The 14,336-nt window shown below is 41.7% G+C and overlaps 2 protein-coding genes across 8 annotated transcripts in view; one reads left to right on the top strand and one right to left on the bottom strand.

The window, feature by feature from the left end:
- The window catches only part of CPEB3 (cytoplasmic polyadenylation element binding protein 3), a 276,322-nt gene that overhangs the window by 19,589 nt on the left and 242,397 nt on the right, over positions 1-14,336 (bottom strand). The gene's annotated exons all lie outside the window — the stretch shown is intronic.
- BTAF1 (B-TFIID TATA-box binding protein associated factor 1) overlaps positions 1-14,336 on the top strand; it is a 98,802-nt gene that overhangs the window by 75,599 nt on the left and 8,867 nt on the right. For all 5 annotated transcript variants that reach the window (XM_051823360.2, XM_070057621.1, XM_051823362.2 and 2 more), the window contains 6 exons: positions 3,322-3,399; positions 3,537-3,666; positions 5,519-5,660; positions 5,754-5,884; positions 8,608-8,733; positions 11,308-11,460. In XM_051823360.2, coding sequence (XP_051679320.2) covers positions 3,322-3,399; positions 3,537-3,666; positions 5,519-5,660; positions 5,754-5,884; positions 8,608-8,733; positions 11,308-11,460 — 760 coding nt within the window. The remainder of the gene's footprint in view (positions 1-3,321; positions 3,400-3,536; positions 3,667-5,518; positions 5,661-5,753; positions 5,885-8,607; positions 8,734-11,307; positions 11,461-14,336) is intronic.

Below are 14,336 nucleotides of genomic sequence, written 5' to 3'. Positions count from 1 at the left end.
CAATGTCTCTTTGGTGCTGCAGTTATATTTTCCATTTTCCACCTGCTTCCCTAAGAGTTTCCTTTTGCCTTGCTCCTTCTTTATTCCCTCTCTTCCAAGATGCTCTTGGGTCACACTGGCAGTACTAGAGTTCTTTTATTTTTTATTTTTTTTTTTATTTGATAGAGTTAGACAGTGAGAGAGGGAGAAAGATCTTCCTTCTGTTGGTTCAGCCCCCAAATGGTTGCCACGGCCGGCGCTATGCTGACTCGAAACCAGGAGCAAGGTGCTTCTTCCTGGTCTCCCATGCGGGTGCAGGGGCCCAAGCACTTGGGCCATCCTCCACTGCCCTTCTGGGCCACAGCGGAGAGCTGGACTGGAAGAGGGGCAGCCGGGGCTAGAACCCAGCGCCCATATGGGATGCTGGCACCGCAGGCAGAGGATTAACCTAGTGAGCCGCGGCGCCGGCCCTTAGAGTTCTTTTATCTTTGTTCCATTCCTGTTAAACACCAAATCTCTTATTTCCTAACTATAAATTTTGAAGGGTAGGGTCTCATTTATTTCAGTTCATCTTTGATTTACTGGTTGCTTTTTTCTTTTTAAAAAGTAGAACCTGGATTTTAAGAAGTTATTTGTTTATGTGAATGTTTATACCAGAGTTTGACAGAGACCTCTCATCTGCCAGTTCTCCCCTCAACTGCCCACAATAGCTGGGGTTGGGGGCAGGCCAAACCCGGGAACTCAATCTGGGTCTCCCCGTGAAAGTGGAAGAGATCTAGGCACTTGAAGGATTCCTTGACTTGCTGCCTCATGAGGTTGCACATTAGCAGGGAGCTAGAATTGGGAGAGGAGCCAGGACTTGACAAGCCCATGCACTCTGATAGGGAATGCAACATCTTACCTATCACTTACTGTCATAGTGATAGGTTGCAGATTAGTCTGTATATTTGCTACTCTTCTATATTAAGAATTGTCGCTCCCCCTCTTCGTGGAGGAACGACACAGGACCCTGCGCTGTTCTTTTGTCTGCTCGGCCCTTCCCGGGTTTGCTGCTGGTTCTTCCCGGGTTGGCTGCCGTCCTTCCACCTCCGTGGAAGGGCGACTCCCCCTGCCACTTTCCCCACTTCCGCGGGGGAGCGGCACACCGCTGGCCGGCTCTCGGGGGCTGCTCAGGTGTTCCTGGTGCATGTTGTCTCTCTCTTCCTTGATAGTCCTTTTCCACCAATCCCAACTCTGCTACCCACACGCCGAGTACGCTGCTCTCCTCCAATCAGGAGCAGGATCAGCTCCTGCAGCTTATCAAACTGATGAGGCAGCTGCGTAGAGGTTGTTTGCTCGCTCAGCGCCATATTGTGGGAGAGCAGATGCATAGAATAAGTCTTAATTCCAGTAACTTAGTCTAGTGTCAGTTGCTCCCCACAAAGAATCACTATGGGGCCGGCGCCGTGGCTCCCTTGGTTAATCCTCTGCCTGCGGCACCAGCATCCCATATGGGCGCCAGGTTCTAGTCCCGGTTGCTCCTCTTCCAGTCCAGCTCTGTGCTGTGGCCCAGAAGGGCAGTGGAGGATGGCCCAAGTGCTTGGGCCCCTGCACCCGCATGGGAGACCAGGAAGAAGCACCTGGCTCCTGGCTTCAGATCAGCACAGCGCCGGCTGTGGCGACCATTTGGGTGGTGAACCGACGGAAGGAAGACCTTTGTCTGTCTGTCTGTCTCTCTAACTCCACCTATCAAATTAAAAAAAAAAAAAAAGTCCTGCCTGAGCCTTGGAACAAAATTGTGTTCTAAAACTATAGCAAAAGGATAGAGAAAATCTACTTAATGGAAAGACAACAAAGTCACATCGCAGAAAAAAAGGGGGTGGAAAGAATCACTGGTATTATTAAACAATATTTTAAATTGTTAATTATTATTGAGCGCTTGCTAACTAGGGGATATCTAAACAGTTTTACATTTATGTAGAATTGTTTATTGTGTGGTGTGGGCCTTATGGTGCAGTTGATTAAGATACCACTTGGAACGCCCACATCCTATACAGGAATGCCTGGGATCAAGTCTTTTCATTTCCAGTCTAGTCCCTAATCATATTCTGGGAGGCAATGGATGATGGTTCAAGTCTGAGTTCCTGCCACCTGTGTGGAAGACCTGGCTGGGGTTCCTGCTCCTGGCTTCCACTGACCCAGCCCCAGCTGTTGTTAACTAAATTAAGTAAGCAGGGTAGAGTTTTGGATACAGGCAGCTAATAAAAATTTGCACTCTTAAGCAATTTACTGTAGTGTCTCTTTGTAGAAATTCAGTTCAATGTAGCTTAAGCAAACAGGAAGTTAATTTACTAACTTGAGAATTTTAGGGCTGGACTCTTGATTCAGCACATCTAGATTACGCTCATCTGCTTTTGGATTACTCTTTATTTGCTCTTCCTCCCCATACATTGTAACTTACTGGTCTCTCTTGGATTTCAGTCTATGGTTTGTGGATAAGATGACCATACGCGGCCGGCGCCGCGGCTCACTAGGCTAATCCTCCACCTAGCGGCGCCGGCACACCGGGTTCTAGTCCCGGTCCGGGTGCCAGATTCTGTCCCGGTTGCCCCTCTTCCAGGCCAGCTCTCTGCTGTGGCCAGGGAGTGCAGTGGAGGATGGCCCAGGTGCTTGGGCCCTGCACCCCATGGGAGACCAGGAAAAGCACCTGGCTCCTGGCTCCTGCCATCGGATCAGCGCAGCGCGCCGGCCGCGGCGGCCATTGGAGGGTGAACCAACGGCAAAGGAAGACCTTTCTCTCTGTCTCTCTCTCTCACTGTCCACTCTGCCTGTCAAAGAATAAAAAAAAAAAAAAAAAAAAAAGATGACCATACACAATCCTACATTCCCCCAGTTCTCTCATCATGATTCTATCAATACAAGAAATGACTAGCTGCCTTTGTTTAGGACATACCTTCAAACCAGTCTCTGTGCTTATGGGATAAAATACTGTTACTGGCCCTATCTGATTCAAATGTTTCATTGTTACTGAAGATTATGGGGACCTGAGATTGATAGCCACTGAGATTGGTGCCCCTATGGAAGAGATGCCAGCACATAACGTTTAAGTGTCCAGCACATTTTGAATCAAGTGCTGAACTCTTTTCTAATCAGACTGAAAAGGGGCAACATGGCCAAGTCATAGGAAGAGCAAGCTTTCACATGACAGGCTCATGTGTATATACGAAGCAGAAGGGAGTGTGGTCTTTAGTGGGCATCTTGAAGAACCTGACATGATGTTAGCTATGGTTCTGCCTTGGAAATTGTGTTAAAAATTTTTCAGAGTCCCTGTTTCCTAATTTAATTTAATTTTTAAAAATATAGGTTACAGCATCAAGTAAAAAGGCACAATCTGATAGTGGCTTCATATGATGTTGTAAGGAATGACATAGATTTCTTTAGGTAAGAACTGAAATTTTTTACTTTAGAAAAATTTTGTATCAAATTGGAAGACCCTTTGTTTTCCTGCTTCAAAGAGTCTTTGTATAGTTCCTGACATAAGGTAAAAAATGCTAATTTTTCTCTTTATTCTTCCCTAGAAATATTAAATTTAACTACTGCATTCTTGATGAAGGTCATGTCATCAAAAATGGAAAAACAAAATTATCAAAAGCAGTTAAACAACTGACTGCTAATTATAGGATTATTCTTTCTGGAACACCAATTCAGGTAATTAGTTATTATTTTTCCTGTTTTTACAAAGATATTTGCCAGGTAACAGGTAGGCTTGCCATATGGCAGTTAATTAGTGAAAGGTTTTTTTGTTTTTGTTTGGTTTTTATTTGTTTATAGGGATAATTTTTCAGTAATTATATTGCTTTTATAGTGGTTCATTTGGTATATAGCAGTATCTGAATAAACCAGGTTTAAAGGTCATTTTTAAAATGTAATTTTATGCTCTGTAGGTTGAAATCTTATGCCCAAAATATGAAAGATACATCAGATAGTACTCGACACTGACCTTTCTCCTTTCTATAGTATTATGCCACAATCTGATTTAGCATTGAAAAGCTTGAACTGATTCAGTGGTGAATCATCGTATGGTACAAGTGTGCATAGCTGTCAAGAGCCAATTGAAGGAAAGTGATTGCAGAAGTTTATCTTAAGGAAAAAAAAAAAAAAGATGGGTGGGTATGCAGAAGTTTTCACATACTGTTGAGTCTTGTCCTCCAGAGAATGAGTTGGAAATTTTCACACCTAGCATGGATTGTCTACTCTGATGGGAAGATACCCTTGATGGTTCTCCAGTTAGTGGGAGGGTAAACACCATGCAAAGATTCTTCCATATTCTAAAAATTAATGGTTCTTTGTGTGTTTATTATCTTTTGAATTTATTTTTGGTGGTGGTTTTATTGTTTTAAGCATTAAGAGTTTGAAGTTTTGTTTTTTAAGTACATTTAAAGAGGAAAAAAACAGACTTTTTAGGCTTGAAGTACTGAGATTTGTTTTGCTTTAAAGTTATTTATATGGTGGTACAGGCTTTGTAGCATACAGCAAGTTAAGCCACAGCTTGGGACACATGTATTCTTTATTGTAATGCCTGGTTTAATTCCCCACTACTCTGTTTTTGATCCAGCTTCCTGCTAGTGTGCCTGGGAAACAGAACCCCTTCCTCTCCCCCACCCCCAACATGTCACTCTGCCTTTCAAATAAGTCAGTCTTTTGTAAAACATTATATAGTGGAAACAGTAATTTTAAATAGAAGACTAGCTTTTATTTGGATGGGATGTTTTGGGGGCTTTGTTTGCAATAAAGGCCCTTTTTCTTTTTTTTTCCTTTTCTACCTGAATGATTTAGGTCTGAAGCTGTAAAGGTAGGTTTCTGCAGTGCAGAGTCATGGTAGCCCAGAGTCAGGGATAGAGGCAGAGTTGGATTAGGAGAGTGTCCATACAGAAGGGCATCCCAGTACGGTGACTCAAAGCCTGAAGAGGGTGAGGAGGGCTTCTAGAAGAGAGGGGGTGAAAGAATACCTAAGGATACACATATTCTGAGAAAGCATCCAAAAGGAGAAAGTGCTGAATTCCTTTTTTTCTTCATGAATCTTCAACAGAATAAGAAATAACTCATTTTTGTTTTGTGACCCATAAGTGCTAGGTAGATCTGTCTTACTAACTAAACTCCTGCAGGTTTTCTTTTGATGAAATGATGAGGCCAGCAAAATTCCTTAAACCTTGCTGTTAATTTGAGTATCAACGATATATTAAAAGAGTCAGAAACTTACGCATCTTTCTGCACTTCTATTTACTACTTCATAGATACCAGCAGTAGAAAATAAACACTTTGGACCGAGGCCTGTTCTGGTGAAGACTAGAGGATTTTCCCAATAACTAGAGGATACAATGTTTTCTCCAAGGATACTGATCTGAATTTTACACAATAAGAGACTTATGCCATATACCTAAAAATGTGATAATCTGTCACCTCTGTCATCATAATGGGCTTTCATAATTTCATGTTTATTAAGTGTTAAGGAAATAATCTCTACAAAAAAAGATAATTGGTGTTCCTTTTTTATATTCAGAACAATGTTTTGGAGCTGTGGTCATTATTTGATTTCCTCATGCCAGGATTTTTGGGTACTGAACGCCAGTTTGCTGCTCGATATGGTAAACCTATATTAGCAAGTAGGGATGCTCGGAGCTCCAGTCGAGAACAAGAAGCAGGTATGAAAGAGTTATAATTATAAACCCTATGCAAGTTGGATATAATTTATTTCTAGCTTTTCTGAATCCATAATGCTTTCTAACTATAAACAGGTGTTCTTGCAATGGATGCACTGCACCGCCAAGTACTACCATTTCTTTTAAGAAGAATGAAAGAAGATGTTTTACAAGATCTTCCACCTAAAATTATTCAAGACTATTATTGCACTCTTAGTCCTCTCCAGGTTAGAATTCTGGTGATTATGGTTGTTTGTAGTATGTTTACTAGCACAGTGTTTTTGTGTAAGTTTTGTGTAGTAATGTAGTTTCTACTTCCATATACTTTATGGAGTATTCTATTTCAAACAGATGTAGATGAGGCCTAAATAAATTTGTTTGGCTCTATCACTATGAGTTTAGATGTGTGCATTTTGAATATGACATAAAGACAAAATTCAGTATCATATTTGCTTTCTTATGCATCTAGTTAATTTAAAAATTTGCAAGGTGGGTCCACCAGCTGCAGCTCTGGCATCCCGTATGGGAACCACTTTGAGTTCTGGCTGCTCCACTTTTGATCCTAGGAAAGCAGTGGAAGATGGCCCAAGTGCTTGGGTCTCTGCTCCCGTGTGGGAGACCCAGAAAGAAGCTCCTGGCTTCAGATCAGCCCAGCTCCAGCTGTTGTGGCCATTTGGGGAGTGAAGCAGCAGATGGAAGATTTCTCTCTGTCTCTCTTTCTGTCCTTGAAACCTTGAAACTCTTTCAAAAAAAAAAAAAATTAAAAAGGTTGCAAGGTTAAATTGATGAGAAATATACCCCTGTTTCTCCATGGGGAATCCATTCAAGACTCCTAGTGAGTGAGATTGAGGTTGTGGATAGTACAGAACCCTGTGTATTCTGTGTTTTGTTCTTAACATAATTGTTAGCAACCTAAATATGATTTTTTTCTTCCTTTTTGAGAACTTTCACCTGTTCACTTAAAGGAAGCACTTATGATATGTGGGGTTTTGTTTTTGTTTTTGTTTTTGGCATTTCCAAATTGCCAGCATCACTACCTTTGTGTGTTTAGGTCATTGTAAAATAAAGTAAGAATGACCTGAACACAAGCACCATGATGCAACAGTAGCCAACCTGATAACCAACATAGCTGCCAAGTGACTAATGAACAGGTAGTATACATATCCCAGGAGGGATGGAGCAGGACAGCAGGAAAGTCCATCACTCCACTCAGAATTGTACACAATTTAAAATTTAATAGTTTATTTCTGGAATTCTTCACTTAATATTTTTTGATCATGTATAAATGAAGTCATGGGAAGTGAAACTGAGGATAAAAGGGGGGACTACTGTAAGCCTGTGTTTATTAAGGCCAGATGTTTACCAGTGGATATTATCCTCACAACAGCATTATAGGTATTGTTCATCTTCACTTTTGCAAATAAGAAAACAGAACTCGGAAAATTTAAGTATGCTGCCCATAGTCATAGAGCTAAAAAATAGATGAGGGCAGAGTTTCAAACCATGGTCTGTGGGACTTCATCCCTTTTGAAGTACTGTGTTGCCTCTACCCATTCAAAATAAATGTTGCCTTCTGTACAGTTCTTCTTTTGTACATAGAGACTGCTATTAAAGAAATTTATTGTTGTCTTCACTTGTACTTTTTAAGAATGTAAGTGGAAACTAGTGCTTAGTAAGATATGGCCTCTAAGAATTTTTTGGCTTTTTTTTTTTTAAAGATATATTTATTTGGAAGGCAGAATTACAGAGAGACAGAGAGAGAGGTTTTCCATCCACTGGTTCATTTCCCAAGTGGCCACAATAGTTGGAGCTGTGCTGATCCAAAGCCAGGAGCCCAGCCAGGTTTCCTGCTCAAGTGCAGGGAGCCAAAAACACTTGGGCCATCTTCCACTGCTTTCCCATGCCATAGCAGAGAGCTGGATTGGAAGTGGAGCAGCCAGGACTTGAACCGGTGACCATATGGGATGCTGGCACTGCAGACAGCAGTTTTACCTGCCATGCCACAGTACCATTCCCTCTGAATGTTTATGTGATAGGCTAGTGTGCATCAATCTATTTGAACAGTAGGAATTGATTCAATATAGTCATATGAGTAAAAGATATACAGACATACCCAGAAATTTGCATATCCCATCCTTCAATGTCTAGTTAACATGAGAGCCAGTATTGATCTATTCAACTTGGATTTAGTGGGCATTTCACTAGTCTGGAGGCTGAGAGCTCTGTGATTCTTCTCTAATATCCATCTCATCTCTAGTTTCCTGTTCATTTGCTAAAATTGGGTTAATATTTCTTGAAAAGCACATTAAAGGGAGAATATAATAGTTTTTAAAGTAGTTATAATAAAGAAAAGATGCCATATGAGAAACATATATGGTGATAACCTGGAGTAACACATATAAATATTCTGAAAGAAGGGAGCCCTAGATGGTTTTAACATTCATTTTTATTCTCTGACTGTTCTTTAGTTCTATAAATTTTCTCTGCACTTACATTATTTCAGCATATACAGGGCAGAAACCCAGACCCCAAAGTAATGTTTCAAATGTGATCAATTTCAGTTTTTAGTCTAGCAGTAAGAATCTTCTAAAAATTTCTCTCTTGACTATGTCACTCCAAATAAGGAATATTGTTCTCATTTACATGTAAGGATTTAGGTCCTTTTTATTGGTAATATGTATTTGTTAACAACGAAGGAACAAAGGACTATTTGGCTAGTATTTTAATATTTTAGCAGCTAAACATTTTTAATACTTGTTTTCTAAGTGAAATGTTAGAGGAACTTACCAAAGTGGGATGGATAAGACATTAGTAGTGATTTATACATGTCATATCATTTCTTTTCATTAATAAGGGCTGTTTTGAATTACTACTCCTACTAGCCTTTCCTAGTGATTTATTTTGAACAAGTGAAAACACACTGACTACATTCATGGGGATGATTTTACAGGTTCAGCTCTATGAAGATTTCGCAAAGTCTCGTGCCAAGTGTGATGTTGATGAAACGGTTTCCTCAGTTACACTTTCTGAAGAAACTGAAAAACCAAAGCTTAAAGCTACAGGCCATGTATTCCAGGTATGCACTATAATCTACTTATTACATGTTGAACATTCTTCACTGGGGCCATTTGTATATAGAAGATGGTACTGTTTTAATTTTTTTAATACTGTAGGTTAAATAATACGATATAATATACATTAAATAGGTTAAAGTACCTATTTAATATTAACAATTATATATTAATCTACAGTAGGCTGTGGTTTTTATTTATTTTTAAAGATTTATATTAGAGAGACAAAGTTACAGACAGAAGAAGAGACAGAGTGAGCTCTTCCATCTGCTGGTTAGCTCCCCAAATGGCTACAACACCTGGAGCTGGGCTGATTTGAAGCCAGGAGCCAAGAGCTTCTTCCAGGTCTCCCATGTGTGTGCAGGGGCCCAAGCACTTGGGCCATCATTAGCTGCTTTCCCAGGCTATTAGCAGGGATCTGGATTGGAAGTAGAGCAGCTGGGACTTGAACCGGAGCCCATGTGGGATGCTGACATCACAGGCAGAAGCTTCGCCTACTATGCCACAGTTCCAGCCCCGAGACTGTGTTTTTTAGGTGGAGGGGTCAGGGACCACATCACTGAGAAGCTGACATTTGACTAAAGAAGATTTAGGCATACAGACGTGAAGGGGGAAGTGAGTCAAGGAAGAAGATAGAAAAAGTACAGAAGTCCTAAAATAGGTCATGCCTCATGTGGTCAAGCAAATAGCAAATGAAAAAGAGATGGCTGGCCAGTGCCGCGGCTCACTAGGCTAATCCTCCGCCTTGCGGCACCAGCACACCGGGTTCTAGTCCCAGTCGGGGCGCTGGATTCTGTCCCAGTTGCCCCTCTTCCAGGCCAGCTCTCTTCTGTGGCCAGGGAGTGCAGTGGAGGATGGCCCAGGTGCTTGGGCCCTGCACCCCATGGGAGACCAGGAGAAGCACCTGGCTCCCACCATCGAATCAGTGCGGTGCGCCGGCCGCAGCGCACCGGCCATGGCGGCCATTGGAGGGTGAACCAACAATGGCAAAGGAAGACCTTTCTCTCTGTCTCTCTCTCTCCTCTCACTGTCCACTTTGCCTGTCAAAAAAAAAAAAAAAGAAGAAAAAAAAAGAGATGGCAAGTGTCAGTTCACCTTTTTTTTCCCCCTCCTGAAGTATTTAACCATAGAAATCTTCCCACCAACAAATTGAATGCTGTAGCATTTTTAAAGATAGGAAAGGGAAAAGCTAGTTGTGAGAGACCACAAAGGGTACTGTTTCTCAAACACAACCACATGAAACAATCCCCTAGACCGCTCTTCCTGTACCAGATGTACTGATTTAGATGGGACAGGTTTGTAGTAAACATTCACACCCATTGAAGTTCAAGAAATTCTTCTTTAAGGAGATGATGCCTGTTTCTAGAAGCATCTCTATGTGTATTATGAGGCACTTTGTGGGAAGAGTTTTAAAGGAGCTGGTGAATATGATATACTTTTTGTTATGAGAAGCTCATTGTTAAGTGGGAGAGACAAACAGTGCAGTTTACACAGAATATAAATACACAGGGTGTCTGAAAAAGTTTATGGAAAATGGAATTAAAAGATAGTTTATCTTTGTGCAAAAATTTTGAAATCCATGTGTATGAGGAGCCTTTAGAAAGTTAATGAAAAATATGTACTATGAAAAGTTTCCACAAAGATTTCAAGGTGTTTTTTTTTTTGGGGGGGGGGGGGGTGGGCATCAAAATAAACTACCTGGGGGGCAGAGCATTGTCATGCACTGAGTTAAGCCACAGCTTAGGATGTCCATGTCCCATATCCCATATGTTGGAGTCCCAGATCCTCTGCCTCTGATCCAGCTCCCTGCTTATGTCCTTGGGAAGCAGCAAATGATGGATCAGGTACTTGGGTTCCTGCCACCCTCATGGGAGACCCAGGTGCAGTTCATGGCTTTCAAGTAAATAAATCTTAAAAATTATTTAAAAAAATGAAGAAAGGTGGAGTGACAACTTTCTGTTGTAGCCATGTGGAGAGTGAATCAGTAGATGGGAGACCTTTGTGTCACCCTACCTTTATTTTTTTATAATTTTTTTTTAAGATTTATTTACTTGAAAGGCAGAGGGAAAGATAAAGATTTTATGTCTGCTGGTTCACTCCCCAGTGGCCACAACCACCATGGCTTGGCCAGCTAAAAGCAGGAGCCAGGAGCTTCTTGCAGGTCTCCCACATGGGTGGCAGGGGCCCAAGCACCTGGGCCATCTTCCACTGCCTTTCCAGGCATATTAGGAAGGAGCTGGACTATAAGTGGAGCAGCCAGGACACAAGCCAGTGCCATATGGGATGCCGGTGCCACAGGCTGCAACCTCAACTCTGCCTTTTAAGTAAATAAAAATAAATACATCTATATAAATAAATAAATACTTAGTTCAGTTTTCCATGAACTTTTTGAGGTATATTCATGTATAAGTTACCCAGGCATCGTAGCTGAGACATTTGAATTGGTTTTTGAAGAATGATTAGGAATTGGCTGAGGGAGAAAGGCATTCTAGGTACATGTAATAGCTAGGAAAAGATAGATACACAAACATTTGTAGTAGATGAAATTAACTTGTATGTACTTTTTTTCCCTTTTAAAGGCATTGCAGTACCTGCGTAAATTGTGCAACCATCCAGCATTAGTCTTAACATCTCAACATCCAGAGTTCAAGAGCACTACTGAAAAGCTGGCAGTTCAGAATTCTTCTCTTCATGATATTCAACATGCACCTAAACTCTCAGCTTTGAAACAAGTACGTATGTTTTTTAAGCATTAAGTGTGTGTACCTAATGTGTAAGAGTAGGTAATTTGGCATATCCCTAAAAGCCAGTGTTTACCATATATTTTATTTTTGATTTGTTAAAAAAATTTTTAAGTATGTATTTATTTGAAAATAGAGAGAGGGAGAGATTGAGAGATTTGTTGGCCAATTCACTCAACAAATAGCTGCAACAGCCAGGACCTTCCTCTGGGTATCCCACATGGGTGCAAGGGCCCAAGCACTTGGGCCATCTTCCTCTGCTTTCCCGGTTGCATTAGTAGGGAGCTGGATCAAAAGTGGAGCAGCTTTGGGGACTGGTGCTGTGGCATAGTGGGTAAAGTTGCTGCCTGCAGTGCCAGCATCCCATATGGGTACAGTTCAGGACGTAGCTGCCTTACTTCTAATACAGCTCCCTGCTAATGTGCCTGGGAAAGCAGCAGAGGATGGCTCAAGGACTTGGGCCCTTGCACCCACATGGGAGACCCAGAAGACACTCTTAGAAGCTCCTGGCTTTGGATCAGCCCAACTGTGCCATTGCATCCATTTGGGGAGTGAACCAGTGTTGGAAGACCTCTCTGTGTCTCTGTAGCTCTGCCTTTGAAATAAATTAATATATATATTTTTTTAAGTGAAGCAGCTAGAACTTGAACTTTTGTTCATTTGGGTTGCTGGCATGACAGGCAAAAGCCTAACCTACTGTACCATAAAGCTGGCCCCGGCTTGTTAAAACTTCTGATAAAGCTTTTTTAAAAATTGTGGTAAGACTAGCCCGACACTGTGTCATAGCAGGTAAAGCTGTCACCTGCAGTGCCAGTATCCCCATATAGTTTGAGTCCCGGCTGCTCCATTTCTGATCCAGCTCCCTGCTAATGTGCCTGGGAAAGCAATGGAAGAAGACCCAAGTCCTTGGGCCCCTGTACTGTTTGGCCTGGTCCAGCTCTGGCAACTGCAGTGGTCATTTGCATTTTATATGCTGCGATTTCAAGAAGTTTGTGGAAACTGGAATTAAAAGATGAGTATAGAGGTGGGCAACCCTTCCTGTTAGGACATCAACCTTCCCTATTCAGAGTGCCTGGTTTCATTGCCTACCTACAGCTCCCTACTCTACCACATACTAACACAGACCCAGTGATGGTTTGAGTAATTGGGTGCCTGCCATGAATGTGGGAGAGTTGAATTGAGTTTGTGTCTCCTAGCTTTGGTTCAGCCAGCGCTGAGTGCAGGCTTTTAAAGAGTGAACCAGTGAATAGGAGTACACTCATACATTGTCTGTCTCTGGTGATTAAATAAAAATTTTATTTTCATGCTAGAACTTTTGCAGTTGGTGTATAGTTTTTTTCATAAATGCATTTTGTTTTAAGAACTATTTATTTGAAAGGCAGAGTTACAGAGAGAAAAGTCAGAATTCCGTCTGCTGGTTCAATCCCCAAAAGGCTGCAATGGCCAGAGTTGGACTGATCTGAAGCCAGGAGCTTTTTCTGGATCTCCCATGAAGGTGCAGGGACGCCAGGACTTGGGCCATCTTCTACTGCTTTCCTGAGCCATAGCAGAGAGTTGGATCCGAGTGGAGCAGCCGAGATTCTAACTGGCATCCTGGTACCCATATGGGATGCCAGCACTGCAGGCAGCAGCTTTACCTGCTAGGCCACAGCACTGGCCCCATAATATGCATTTTTTCACAAACTTGTTTGACCAAACTTTACTATAGGCTTGTCTACACAGTGTTTATTTTTTTCATGGTTGGCACATTAGATAAACCTAAAAGATACACTTACTCAAGGAACCAGCTAATTAGACCTGTTTTCAAATTAAAAAATACATTTCATTTACATTTGAGTAATAATTGGCATTTTTTTCTTTCTATAGTTTTTACCTAAACTGCTTTATTTATTTATTTTTTAAACAGGAAACAAAAGATACAGAGATCTTCCCAGATGCCCACATCTAGCTGGGCTAGGCTAGGCTAGGCTAGGCTAGGCAGACCAAAGCCAGTAGCCCAGAACTGAACCCAAGTCTCCCATGATGGTGGTAATTACCCAGCTACTTTGAGCCTGTTGTGAGCATTTGGGGACTGAACCAATGACTGGGAGAGCTCTCTCTCTTGTCAATCTCCCTGCCTTTAAAATAAATAAAACAAGGGGAGAAAAGGCTCTAGAAACCATTTTATATGAGGAATCCTTAAATAAAATGTGGGGGTTATTTAGCCACTGCTGAAGTTAGGACAAGATAAAGTCGAAATGCTGTTTAGGAAGGCAACTGGCCTCTCAGATGCCCATAGTAGGTGGCTTGGTAACTGTTTTCTAGAATCTTATCAACTTTTTAAGACCCCAAACTAGAGTCTATCAGGATACCTGGGGATTAGTCTCTCAGGGCAGACTCAGGTTAAAAGAAATTGGGAAACCAGGATTATCAGTTTGCCTGCCAGACAGGAATACTCATTCCCAAACAGACTCTGCATATCCACTAGTGCAGCTGTTGGCAAAGATTATGTTAGGTATATCAGTGAGTGCGGACTGAAAGAAAAAGCCTTAGGTGTGTTTTTTAGTCAGATTTTTTTAAAGATTTTTTAATTTATTTTTATTTATTTATTTATTTATTTATTTGAAAGTCAGAGTTATACAGAGGGAGGAGAGGCAGAGAGAGAGGTCTTCCACCTGCTGGATCACTCCCCAGTTGGCCGCAACGGCAGGGACTGAGTCGATCCAGAACCAGGAGCCAGGAGCTTCTTCTGGGTCTCCCATGTGGGTGCAGGAGCCCAAATAGTTGGGCCATCTTCTAATGCTTCCCCAGGCCATAGCAGAGAGCTGGATCAGAAGAGGAACAGGTGGGACTCAAACCGTCACCCATATGGGATGTTGGCACTACAG

This window comes from Oryctolagus cuniculus, chromosome 15, assembly GCF_964237555.1.
Source record: "Oryctolagus cuniculus chromosome 15, mOryCun1.1, whole genome shotgun sequence".
NCBI lineage: Eukaryota > Metazoa > Chordata > Mammalia > Lagomorpha > Leporidae > Oryctolagus > Oryctolagus cuniculus.
The sequence above is the reverse complement of the archived record's forward strand: the minus strand, read 5'-3'. Positions and strand labels throughout refer to the sequence as shown.